At 38.0% G+C, this 13,967-nt stretch overlaps 1 protein-coding gene across 3 annotated transcripts in view; it reads left to right on the forward strand.

Moving 5' to 3' along the window:
• nova2 (NOVA alternative splicing regulator 2) overlaps positions 1-13,967 on the forward strand; it is an 88,418-nt gene that overhangs the window by 64,465 nt on the left and 9,986 nt on the right. For all 3 annotated transcript variants that reach the window (XM_032591062.1, XM_032591059.1, XM_032591061.1), the window contains one exon: positions 3,096-3,262. In XM_032591062.1, the coding sequence (XP_032446953.1) occupies positions 3,096-3,262 (167 nt within the window). The remainder of the gene's footprint in view (positions 1-3,095; positions 3,263-13,967) is intronic.

The raw sequence follows: 13,967 nt of genomic DNA on the forward strand, positions 1-13,967 counted from the left end.
CGTAGCCAAGCACAGACCGTTACCTAGCAACTCAGTTCTAGTTCCACTGGCAGATTATTTCACTAATAGCATGGAAAAAATGCCTTGTTATAAGTGAAATAATATGAGATATCCCCAATATTGACAAATTATTTACTTAGAACAAGCTTCTATTTCTTGCTAAAAAGTTATTTGTAACTTTGTTTTGTCTTATTCAGATTGTACTAACATATTTGCACTAGAAACTAGGTCAAAATACTTAGATGTTGTGTTTTTGCAGGGCAGATGAGGACAGCAGATAAAAAACATTAAAATCAACAAACATGAGAGAATTTTTGCATTTTTATGTTGCAGTTGTGATATGAAGTGAGGCCTGCCTGTAGTTTGATAATAATATTTTATCACACATCAAGCAGGTGAATAAATTCATGTTGAATTTTCTCTGCTGTGACAAAAAACACTGACTGTGTCTCAAGGAACTAAACATAATAAAATTTAACAACTTCACTTGCCTGCTGTGACCATTTTCAAGTAATATAGCAATTATGACATCATACAAGTTAACTCTCTCAAAGATAAAAAAAAAAAACACGTTAATTTCTTATGAACATTTAACACTGGAACTAGAAGTCATTTTGAATATTCTAAATAAATAAAATGGGCAATGAAGTCTTTGTAAACAAAACTGCTTTTCAAAAAAACCAGACTGAATACTTTTGTCGTCCATTTTTTGGACAGAAAGATGGAGAGACGAGAAAAACAATCAATCATGCAAATGGAAACTATTGACTTTGTTTCAGTTTATCGAGCCTTGGTTTCAGTTTGTTGTTTTTCTGGTGAATTATTGGTTTGTAAAATAATTAATATAATAATATAATATACAAATATAATAATTGTTTTATTTTGGTTTCTTTCTTTGTATTGTTGTAAAATTGCCAAAAATAAGGCAAATCTGAATAAAGTAGCTATAAGTTAATGACGATGGTGGTGAATATCTGGGGAAACTGGTTTCTGTTGCCAAAGCACAGCTGTACCGCAGGCCCAGTATGATCCTTAGTGACAGAGTGGCCTTTCCAACCACTATCACACACACACACACACACACACACACTCACTTTCTCATGCCAAGACAATGGCCTGTTAATCCTGGCTTCTGATTGGACGACTGGAGATTACCCAGAGGGCACCAGCTGTCAGGGAGAGGCGAGGCCCAGTTTCCTCAGAATCAACGCTCTCTCTCTCACACACACACACACACACACACCCGCACACACCCCCCACACACACTTCAATGGTCAATGGGTGTTAGAAAAGAAAAAAAAACCTGAATAAAATAAAGAAACAGCAAATGGCTTCGCTGGACGCCTGATTTCCATGTTCAGCCAGCGTGATTTTAAGACCAGATAGATCCTGTTTGTCACTGCTGTCACCAGGCTGTAACAGCAGGAATGCACGGTAGTGACGGTGTAATGCTAACTAGTTTTACAAAAAGAACCAGCAGCAACATGTTGCTAAAAGCGGCACAAACGCTCTTTTATTTTTAGTCTTGGCGTCACAAATCTTCTCCTCTCAGCTTGTTTTGTTTCTCCATTAGCATTGGTAGCCATTTTGCTACAGATTCCTGCCCCCTCTCTGGTACAAACACAGATGTTTTTGGCTGAACCGGGCCAAGCCAAGCGGGTCCAATGGTGCCGGGAGGGGGAAAGTGCCAACCAACCCGCTGCTGGGCTGTGATAAGACCAGAAACCTCTGGAGAGTCCGGGCACGGAGAAAAGAGGACGGAGAGGAACAGAAATAATACAGGAGAGAACGAAAAGACGAAAGAAGAGAACATTTGTTACTGATGTGATGGACTGAGAGGTTCTGCTTCGGTTCCCCGCCTGTTTGTGGATTATTTCTGAAATATTCTGCAGAAAATGCAGCTTGGGAAGCTGGAATACCCAGGTGCAGTGATACTTGACTTCCTATTGGCTGGCAAAGCAGCCAGTCAAGGAGGGCCTTTCATTTTCCTTCACGCTCCTGGATTATCTGAACCCCCACGAGGGGCAACTAGGAAGACTTTCTGTTCCTACAGTAGAGTCAAGACGGTTTCCATGTGGATTGATGCATTCTGAGGTATATTTGGAGTTTAACTTTCGAAATAGGCAGTTAGAAGGATTTTTAAAAAAAGGACTCAAGTATTCGCAGGTGGTTGTGCTCCAATGTACTCCCATACATCTTCGTCTACTGTTTTCTCCATAGTAAAGAGGAAACTGTGCCTTTCGTGACCCAGAAGTAATTATTATTTTTATTTCCATTTGGGTTTCTACTGCTTCTTAAAAAAAGGCAGAGCACTAAAAAAAAAAAAAAACACTGCCTAGAAAATGAGCCGTACCAAAAAACTGGAATGTAACAAATCAGCAGGCACCATCCGTTACCTAGCAACCCCAGCAGAGTTCCGCCCGCTACCTAGCAACCCCGGCAGAACACCGTCTCCTTTGATCAGTTGGTTTTATTGCTGTTTGTGCTGTACAATGGCTGTTGGAAAAGACAAGAGTTTTGTTGTTGACTTACCATCTAGAAACCACTTGCTGCATTCTTGTTGGTTGTGCAGAAGGCTCCACTAATGCTTTTCAGTGTTGTATGGTTGTATGATTGTGAATCTGTTTGCGGCCATTTTTACATTTGGGTGTAAATGTTGAGTTGGGGGGCGTGGCCAGCAGCAGTTTCTTTAAATTTAAAGTAACAGAAGCCTAAAAAAGCTCAAAATAGGCAGAACTGAGCAAACTATAATCTCATTATGTAAAGATCAATACATTTGATGGATATTGATGATTTTGATGGTGACACTTGACAAAATGGAATGCTATTGGTTTCTCAGGTTGGTGACTGCATGGTGTTTTTATGACTTTTATTTTTGAGCTGCCTTCTTGCTGAAATGTGCTACAGAATAAACTTCATAGATGTTTTGCTTAGACCATCTGTCTCATATTGCAACATGGCGACGGCTTTAACAAATATGGAAGAAACATTTTTGTAAAAGTTAGACTGCAGCTTTAAATTGATAAGTTGATGTTTCCTAAGTTTAGAAATGTTCGCCTTTCCTGACCCAGCTGTGTGTGTCTGTGTGTTTTCAGGCACGACAGAGCGGGTGTGTCTGATCCAGGGGACGGTGGAGGCGTTGAACGGCGTCCATGACTTCATCGCTGAGAAGGTGAGGGAGATGCCTCAGAGCACCCAGAAGACAGAACCAGTCAGCATCCTGCAGCCGCAGACCACCGTCAACCCGGACCGCGTCAAACAGGTCCGTCTGTGTGTGTGGCAGCAGAACCAGGGGGGTTGGTTGGTGCTTTTATTGTGAAAAGCTATGAGGAGACTGCCCATACTGGGAGTATGTCTGGAGATTTTAGTGTTAAGTAAGCAAGGGCAAATATGAAATTATGCTATTATCTAAAATGTGTTATTTAGCATTTCTTTTAGTGTTCTTGATGTGAATGCAGGCGATTTGCTTCTTTAATGTTTAAAGAATCTTTTCTGAGTTTGAAAAGAATTATTGACCTAAACAAGCTCTTTTGTCTTGCTGACCTTTAACCTTTGAAAAATCACCTCATCCTAGTGCAACAACTTAACATTTCTTTGAAACTGGCGTGTTTCCAGTAAGCAAATTTATTTTATTTACACTCAATTTGCGCCATTACAAATAAAAAAAGGAAGGAAACATTTCTGCCAAAAACTTTTCCAGAAAAATAAGTAAATTTCTGAGTTTGAAAAGTTAAAGATTTTCTAGAAAAAAATATTAAATTTTCTGAAATTGAAAACTTGAAACACTTCTGGGATTAATCTCAAAACATTTGGGGTTTTAGTAGAATTTTTTTACTTTTCAAAGTCTGAAGTTTCCTTGTTTTTTCTGGTAAATTTCTCAGATTTTTGGTGGAAATTTACTCAAAGTTGTACTTACTTAGTATTTGTTGTCTAGTTTCAGTCCAAATATTTTACTTTTGTCTTACTTCAAGTTGCAAACTTACAAGTAACTTTTCAGCAAGATGTAGGAACTTCTATTACATAACTAATTCCTTGGAGAAAATGTTCTAGTAAGTGAAATAATCTGCCAAAGGAACAAGTATTTTTCCATCAACATTAAAGAATTATTGACCTAAACAAGCTCTTTTGTCTTGCTGAAAATGTACTCATTTAGCTTTGTCTTACTTCAAGTGTATTAAGATATTTACTGCAGAAACTAGACAAAAAAATATATATACTTGGTCAGATTTTGTGTTTTTGCAGTGAAACTGTAACTTTTTCAGTGAAACCAGTAGCTGGTTTGCAATTTTCTGTCAAGCCAAAAACTGGAATGACTGATACCTACAATAAGGTCTGTGGAGCAGCGGTACTTTTATTAGTATTAGATTAAACAAACTGTATGCAGAAACTAAATAATTTAGGAAAAGCCAGCAGCATATCTAAAGGTTTTCCCCTTTCCTTCAGCTTTTTGAATCCAGCAGTGAGCAAACAAGGTGCATAAAATCAGTAGAAAACCCTTTTTCTGGCCCACGCCTCATTTTTTAGTAGGCTTTAAGGATCCCTGTTGAGATGAACAACTTTTAATTTAAGAACGATATTCTCCCAGTTTTACGAGGAGCTTTTAGGAGCCCTCTTAAACGTTTTACCATAAACCCCGAGAGGCAACTCAGGAACAGTGACGTAGGTGTGCTAGCTCAAACAACAACAAAAAAACAAGAAAAAATGTTCCGTCACTTAATGAGGAACAAATTAGGAGGAAAATTCATAATTGCAAGCAGATTTGTTGGAATATAAATCCAGAAAAGATGCTGGAGGGGGAAAAGAAAGAGGTGAAGGAAGGAGATGGACTGGGAGGAGGGAGAGGAGATGGAGTCGGACAGGATGTTGAGTCTGAGGTGTGAACATGTAAACTGCACGTGTCGCATGAACTGCAGGCTGACACGCACGGCCACACAGGCCAGAGCTGGACATCCTGCAGGAAACGCCGTCTGGGTTACTCTGCTTCACACATGCACTGCAAAAACACAAAATCTTACAGAGTAAATTTCTTCTAGTTTCTACTGCAAGTATCTGAAATAAGACAAAACTAAATCACAAGTAACTTGTCAAGAAATAGCAGATTGTTTTAAGCCAATAAATCCTTAATGTTGATGAAAAAGTTCGAGTTCCACCTATCAACGGGCCCTTTGCCGTTACCTAGCAACCCCAGCCAAGCGCAGTCCGTCTCCTAGCAACCCAGTTCTGGTTCGACTGGCAGATTATTTCACTTATAACAAGACATTTTCCCCATGTTATAAGTGAAATAATCTGCCAGTAGAACTAGAACTTTTTAATCAAAATAAAGAAACTACTTACTGAAAACAGGCTCCTACATCTTGCTGAAACGTTACTTGTTAATTAGTTTTGTCTTATTTCAAATGTACCAAGATATTTGGACAAGCAACTAAACCAAACATTTGGTAATATTTTGTGTTTTTGCTGAATATGCCTTAAGCAGCGTTTTTTTTTTTAAAAATGCACAAAACTCTAGATGCTAACTACCTTAGCATTTTCGTACATGCTAGGCTACATTATGGCGGGTCTTTTTCTTGATGTTTACTAATAATTACACGCTTCAACATAATGCAATATTTAATCACATTTTACCAATCTTACTTATTTAAAAACATTAATCTTCGTTCCTTATAAGAGGACTGTCATCCATCAATGTCTTCTTTTCGCAACAAAAGCAGCGTTGCCAGATTGGACGGGTTTCCACCTAACTGGGCTGCTTTAGTTGTTCAAATTTAGGCTGTTTTTCACAACATTTAGTGAGTTTTTAGAAAGGTTTCTTTTGAAATAGCTGTTATTGTGTGGGACAAATGTACAAAACATTTAATAAGAAGCCATGTCATTGCATTTATCCTGTTAGTTAATTTATTTTGAAATTTCTTGAATCTGCCAAACATGAATTAAAAGGAGATATCGCCACAAAAAACCACGTCTTATTGTTGCAGTAAATTTCATTAGAGCTGAGGGTTTTTTTTAATTGAGCGGGTTTTATGTTGTTTTTGGGCTTGGAACTGTCAAATCTGGCAACACAGATCAAAAGTTTACAATGAAATAAGTTTGGTTTGCATTTTTGGCCTTTTTGTGTATCAATTACCATTTTTACAGTGAACTCAACTGAATAAAAGCGATTTTGCGCCACTATTTTTATAGAAGTTAAAAGTTTGTTTTGATGTCCGTCATGGCGGATGAGCTGCTTTATGGTTTAAACACATTAAATTTAACTTTCAAGAGACTTTCTGTAATTAATTAGCCAGAAACTATTAAGATCTTTTTTCATGGTATTTCCAAGCAGTGGATGAACTGATTCCTTGTAACATTTAGTCATATTTAGATTACATAATGTTTATTATAATTACCTTTCCATTTGGTTGCAGTGGAATTTAGCAGTAAAATGATTTATTATGGGCTGTACGACGATGCAGCTGTGAGCACTCCAGCAGAAAAAGGTCAGGAGTTTGTTCCCTTCCTTCCAAAACCATGACTGCTGGTTACCTGGCACTCCGACTCTGTAGGTGTGTGTGTGTGTGTGTGTGTGTCTGTGTGTGCGCGTGTGTGTGTGTGTGTGTGTGCGCGTGTGTGTGTGTGTGTGTGTGTCCTGGGTTTTTACCCCGCCTCTGGTTCATTAACCTCTGGCCCGCTGCCCTCCAGCCCTGACAAGGACTAAGTGAAGCGTAGATAGATAATTCATCATGTTTGTACAATTTATTCCCTTGTGTTTAATTTGAGGTTTGAAAAAAAACTTTTAATATTAACTTTTCATCAGCAGAGTTGCATATATGAAAGATTTTTCCAGGAAAATAATCGCTTAGGGGACAGTTTCTGTTAAAATTGTTGCATAAAAAATCCTCCATAGATCAAATATAAATTAAAGTTGGATAAAACTGATGATAACAATTGATTACATCTTTGTAAAGTAACTCTATGAATCTGACTGTGTGTCACAGCAATTATAGCCCCACACTGCAAAAACAGAAAACCTTACAAAGTATTTTCTGTCTAGTTTCTTGGTCAAACATCTCAGTGCTCTTGAAACAAGACAAAACTAACTTACAAGTAACTTTTCAGTAAGAAACAGGAGTTTGTTTTAAACCAATAATCCCTTAATATTGATTAAAAAATACAAGTTCCACTGGCAGATTATTTCACATTTTTCCCTTATGTGAAACAAAATCTGCCCATGGAACTAGAACTGGGTTGCTAGGTAACGGGCTGGGCGTGGCTGGGGGTTGCTAGGTAACGGCGCAGTGGAATAATCTACCAGTGGAACTAGAACTTTTTCATCAATATCAAGGAATTACTGACTTAAAACTATCTGCTGTATCTTGCTGAAAAGTTATTTGTAAATTAGGTTTGTCTTATTTCAAGTGTAATAAGAAATGTTAACTAAAAACTAGACTAAAAATACTTGGTAAGTTTTGGTGTTTTTGCAGTGTGTGCATAAATCAGACAGAAGTGCTGCATCCTGATTTCTCAGCTCTGGAGACGCCGTAGCGTCTTTTCTCCTCTGATTATGTGATTTCTTGTTTGGATGCATCAGCAGAATGATGTAAAGGTGTGAAAGAAAACATCATTGCTCCATGATGCAAAAACTCGCATTATAAAACATCAACTGTGAGGAGAAAGACGATGTTGATGCTGCTTGGGAAGAAGCAGCAGCAGGAATCTGTTGATTACTCTTTAAAATTAGGCTTTTATACATAAAGGAAAGTTGTTTTTAGTGTGCAACACTAAACACTATATTCATGAGATGAGTTATGATGTGGAGTTCATCAGAATGAAACCAAATGAGATTTTACGACGTCAAAGATCAAATTTGTGCTCCACAAAGGCTTATATTCTGCATTTTTATAGATTCTTGCCACAAACTCCAAATGATGTTTTTTTTTTTTTCTGCTTTCATTTTAAGACACGCTCTTCAACTAATCATAGTCTACAGTGCAGCACTGATCGTTTCCCAGCTGCTATTGATCAGCTTCAGTATGATGTCGCTCAACAACCCTTAGATGTCCAGCTACTGGTTGCTATGGTGATGCTTCCTGCCTCTTTCTGAGCAACTTGTGTTGCTTATTGTTTGTTTTGTCTTTCATTTTGTAGCCATTTATTGTTCCGGCTGGAAATCCAAAAAGTAAAAAATGGATTTATGTGTTTTCTATCAGAATTTCATCAGATGAAGCCATGCTAGCAGCAGCTAGCTAGCAGTAACGTCAACAAGAAATATCGTGATGTTTTAATATCGCGGGATCTTCAAATAATACTTTAATCTCGTTATATTGAAATGTTTTTCTCATACCATTAAAAAGTTTAAAACATTTTCTCTTAATATTATGACTTTATTCTGGCAATAATATTTTTATTTTTCATTTTTTCCTATCATGTCCCTTTTACACTCCGTTGTACAACATCACTCTAGTTTCTGACCAGTTTTGTTGCCTGGCTGTGATTTATCCTCTCTAAATGGTAGAAATTCATAATTATGAATAAATATTTAGAGATAAATGCATCTGCCGGTCGATCTCGTCTCCAGCAGCATGTGAGGTTCCTAAAAGGCCGTCAGAATCTGTGAGATGTTCCGTTTGTGCCGCTTTTACAAGCAATTACAAAATGAGAGTGAAGTCAGAGGTCAAAGGTCAGGGCTCCGCGGGGGTCTTTTCCAAACCAGAGCTCTGCTTCCTGTTTCCAAGCAACAGCTCACAGGAAATCTGCGTCCTGACATGAAAACGTCGGCGTTCACGATTCGCAGAGGTCGCACAAACGAGACACGACGTGCTAATTGGTGCGTTTCAGTGCCGGTGGGCGGGTTTCGTTACCTGCGGTTCAAAGCTTCCTGCATTCAACTTCAGTTATTATAAAGTATTTAGTTTTTTATTTAACTGAATGTGTAGACAGTATTTTTATGTTGAGCGCTGCAGCCGGAGGCCGACTGGCAGCTGAGTGATCCGGTTCTGGATGATTTGAGAAGCCGCAGGGAGACAGGCGGCTAATAGCTGCTGATATTTAGACTCTTATAATAGAGGGCGAATCCCCCTGTTGCTCTTCAGGCTATTTATACCAAGTCAGAGCAGCAACTAAATGGGTTTGTGCCGCATCTGATGACACACAGAGAAACTCCTGCTCCAAAATAACCTCCCAAACGCCGCCGGACTCCGAAGTTTTCCAGAAGAACCTGGAGAAACAAACGCTGAGTGATACGGAGATTTTACTGCAAAATGTTTTTCTAACTTCTGCTGGATTAAAAACAGTGCATGGATGAGTAACTCACACTTTCCCAGACTTCTCTAAACGTTTCATCAGGCGGGCCAAAATCGTTAAGTTGAAAAAATGTACGAGGGAAAAAAAACTTCTTAATAAAAGCAAATAAAGCAGCACTTTTTTTTTTTTCTGTTTTTAGGATACAAATATTTAAAAGTAATTTTCACATTTAATTTATTAAAAGAAAGGCTTGTAGTTGTATAATTATTTTAGGCTTTCGAAACGTTTGCTGTATTTAACTGAACTGAATAAATTTTAGGTGAAACAAAGTTGATTTTTCAGTAAAAGTGGATCTTGGTTGTAAAAAGGCAGATACTTTTGTCATACTTCACATTTTCCACTGTAAGAAAATCATGCCAGTAATGATTTTACCCTGATAAAAGCTGCAGTAAGTCACTTTTATTAAAAATAATATTTACATATTTGTTGAAACTGTTGTTAGTCTAGGATGAGATGGATAATGTATGAAAAAAATTATTTTCTCCATCTTCTCCCAGTTAAGAATGATAAATTAAAATGAGCTCAATGATTTCCATTTGCATTATTAATTGTTTTCCTCTTTCTACAAAAAACTGGATGATAAAAGTTTTCTGTCATTTTCAGTGTTTTGGTCTCAAATAGACAATTTTGTTTACAGAAACTTCATGATTCATCTGATTTGTTGTTTTGTTTATTTTGGATATTTAAAATATCTTCCAGTGGTAAATGTTCATTAGAATTTAAAGTTTAATGATTTTTGAGAATTTGATCTTGTTATATTACTTAAATGACCACAAACTAACAATATTATTGTTTATTGCAATAACTTCTGGGACAATTTATCATCCTGCAAAATTTATTGTGACAGGAATTCTTCCTTTGCTAACTAGAAACAACCAATCAGAGCCAGGAGGCGGGTCTTAGCGCTGACAGTCACCCTCCGCACTCTCTCCCTTGCTTGCTTCAGCTAGCTTAGCCTGTTTTGAATGCTAATTCTAGTTAGCATAGTCACTATATATGGCGGATAAACACAACGTTTTCTTGTAAAGGTGAGTTGTTTCTCTGACGTTAGCACATTTAGCAGGACGATTGACAGCGCTAAGACCCGCCTCCTGGATCTGATTGGTTGTTTTTGGTTTGGAGGAAATGAAACTTTTCACAGATTGAAAAGCTTGACCTAAAAAAAAGCATATTGTTTATGAAAGTCACATAATGTAGCTTAAAAAAATGATATTAAAAAAAATCAAGTAAATAAATTGGTGTCATTCTTGAACTGCACTAAAAGAAAAAAATCGCTCCACGGGCCATAAATGGCCCCCGGGCCACGCTTTGGACACCGCTGATAACACAGCTTGACTTTGATGCGACATTCCCGCCCCGGTCCGACATGTGCGCCTCTGAAAGATGAATCTGTGTGAACCGTGGCGCCTCTACGGTTTCAGCCGTGGATAAAATGTCGTCTTCGCCGCTCTGCGCGTGCGGATCGCGGCCGGCTGCTGCGGCGCCGGGACCTCTGGTCCAGTCAGAGGAGGCGAGGGGGAAGACAAAAGATAACAGAGGGGAAAAAAGGAACAATGGGTTGGGAATAAAAAGTGTTGCAGACGATGACATAAAGATAGATGGGTGGAGCGCCGAGTTGGACACTTGTTAGCCGACAGCTGCGGAGTGACGGCGGCCTGCAGCTTGAGAAGCAGCTGCAGGCAGACAGAAAAGCAAAGCAGCAACGACACCAACAGTCGACTCGGCACGCTTCAAGGACACGAAACGGGACAGGAGACGATTTATGGGCCGAGCGGATTCCTCTGGAGGCCAGGGTGAAATTATGAGGAGAAGTAGCCAAATAAAAAACAATAACTGGTATTGTTTAAAGTTTGAATTTCCATAAAACAAGTCCATCACACCCTGTTATGCTTTTTTGAACAGGTTACAGTTATGGCCTATACAAAACCTGTTCATGACATTTTCTGTGCACAAAATAATTCTTGGGTAATGAGATTTGAGCTGTTTTAGGGCGTCTTGTCGTTTTAAATCCAAATACTCTGTTTCTGGACCCCAACTCATTGTTTACACTCGCACGTGAAAATGGCTGCAAACAGATGCGCAATTATACAAGCTAACAGCTTTGAAAAGCATTAGTGGAGCCTCCTGCACAACCAACAAGGATGCAGCAAGTAGTTTCTGGATGGCAAATGAACAGCAAAACACTTGTCTTTTCAGCCAATGTACAGCAGTAAAACCATGAGTTCCAAATGTGCTGGAACTCTGCTGGGGTTGCTAGGTAACGGGCGGAACTCTGCTGGGGTTGCTAGGTAACGGGCGGAACTCTGCTGGGGTTGCTAGGTAATGTCAGTTATGACTCAACATTCTGGAGGTTTTTGAAGCGGCTCCTTCACTTATTGCCAAAAGAACAGCTGGATGTTTTTTTTTTGTTTTTTTAAGTGCTTGGACTGTTTATTTTTAGAAGCACTAGAAACCAAACTGGAAGCACAAAAATGTGCAAAACCTAAATTTTGCATAATAATTTCCCTTTAAATTTTCATACAGCCATGATACAAATTATTTAGGTCTGAAGTAATTCCTTGTAAATTCTTCTGCATGTTACATTTTAATGTTCGTGTCCTGAAAATACAAGAATGTTATTATTTTTAAAGCGTCTGCAGAGGCGAACGCTTTACAGCACGTTAAACATGAGGTTAGGGGGCCAAATCCGGCCCGCCAGAGATTTTTATGTGGACGTTTTATCTGTATACTGTCAAATTGTATAAATTAGTCCATCCACTATTTTGAGAAAGTGCAGAAGAAAACAGCAAAATGTTTTTTTATTATTATTATTCTGATATGGACAAGGACTACATGCTAACGCTAAGTTCACCTAAATTTGACAATTTAAGACATTTTTAAAAAAATACATAAAAGATATCTCAAACTTTAAAAAAAAAAACATTTTAGAGGTTTTACTTTCAGCATGTCTTATAAGCAGATATTGTTCACTCAGACGGTTTATTAAACGCTGTTCACTCAGACTTTGAACGTTACCTGATCTGGAGTTTCGTTTTCTGTTATTCCAGGGATTTTTTTTTTAGCCTCTCTAGTCTTTTGTTCAGACCGATTTGTTTTTAACTTTAATAGCTGACCATTTGCCCACATGCAGCCACTTCCTGTAACCTTCCACCTCCTGTGTCAACACCTGTTTCCTGCTTCCTGTTTTTGCTCCTTTACACAGGAAGTTTGACATTCATGTTGGGAAAATGGTGTAGGACTCATTTTCAGAGAAATGTCAGAAGATTAGTCTGATATTGAGTGTTGAACTACACTAGTGAAACTTTGTTGATTTATTTGTTGTTATTGATCAATAACAGATTAATGCTTAATTTTTTTTTTTTTAAAAGTCACTGTGTTTGTTAATGACTGCATTCTTTCTAATGGCCAACAGGGGGCAAAGATGTAAATTTAGTTTTCAAATCAACCAAATTCTCACATTTAAAAAAAAACGTAAGCTTTTTTTCATCTTGCTGCAACTCATAGTTTAAAGTTGAATTTTTTAAGGCTCGTTCATAAATAAAACTCATAATTTGCCTAAAAAACAGTAAAAATGGGACAGATTTAGTTGAAGTAACCTGAGTCTGACCGGTGGGAGCTTCAGTGATTATTACTCCTGTTTTCAAACACATAACCGCGGAGGCCAAGGCAATAAATCCAAGAACATATGAGCAACAATATGATGTCAACATATTTCCATCCATTTTCACTTGTGATAGCCAGAAAACGTTAATGTTTAAGGAAAAGACGTGAAAACATGGCCGCTTAAGTTTTCTTTTATCTGCTTACTCATTGTGAAGCATTAGTAGCTTTAATTTGTAGTATTAGCGCAGCTAGCATGTTGCACCTTTCAGCATTTCCCTACTTGTAGTGTTTCTTTGCACCGCTAGCTTTAAACATTAGCGCAGCTATCATGTAGCATCTTTCCACAGAATTCCTCATTCGTAGTGTTAGTTTGTTGTGTTAGCTTGTAGTGTTAGCACAAATAGCATGCTGAATCATTCAGCATTTCCTTATACATATATTAAGTTTGTAGAATTAGCTTGCAGCACTAGCACAAAAAGCATTGCACAATTAGCATGCGACATCTTTTAGCATTTCCCTAATTGTAGTGCTAGTTTGTAGCATTAGCTTGAAGCATTAGCGCAGCTAGCATTTGGCATTTTTTAACAGGATTCCTCACTTGTAGTGTTAGTTTGTAGCGTTAGCTTGTAGCATGAGGACAGTTAGCATGTTTATTCATAAATAAAAGTCATAATTTGCCTAAAAAAACAGTAAAAATGGGACAGATTTAGTTGAAGTAACCTGAGTCTGACCGGTGGGAGCTATTACTCCTGCTTTCAAACACATAACTGTGGAGGCCAAGGCAATAAATCCAAGAACATATGAGCAACAATATGATGTCAACATATTTCCATCCATTTGCCCTAGCCAGAAAATGTTAATGTTTAAGGAAAAGACATGAAAACATGGCCGCTTAAGTTTTCTGTTCTTTTGTGCTCACTCATAAATATTGGACATGCTGTTTTGCTTCCCCCGCTTCCTGGTTACATCATACTTCATAACTTTTTATTCATCTTTTTTCTTTTATCACTCCTGAAATGTACAACCTCTGCATAAATGCTCAGTCAGCAAAACGGCAGTCGCTCTCGATCTCTGCTTATCTTCAG

The sequence above is a fragment of the Xiphophorus hellerii genome, chromosome 18 (genome assembly GCF_003331165.1).
Source record: "Xiphophorus hellerii strain 12219 chromosome 18, Xiphophorus_hellerii-4.1, whole genome shotgun sequence".
Classification (NCBI taxonomy): domain Eukaryota; kingdom Metazoa; phylum Chordata; class Actinopteri; order Cyprinodontiformes; family Poeciliidae; genus Xiphophorus; species Xiphophorus hellerii.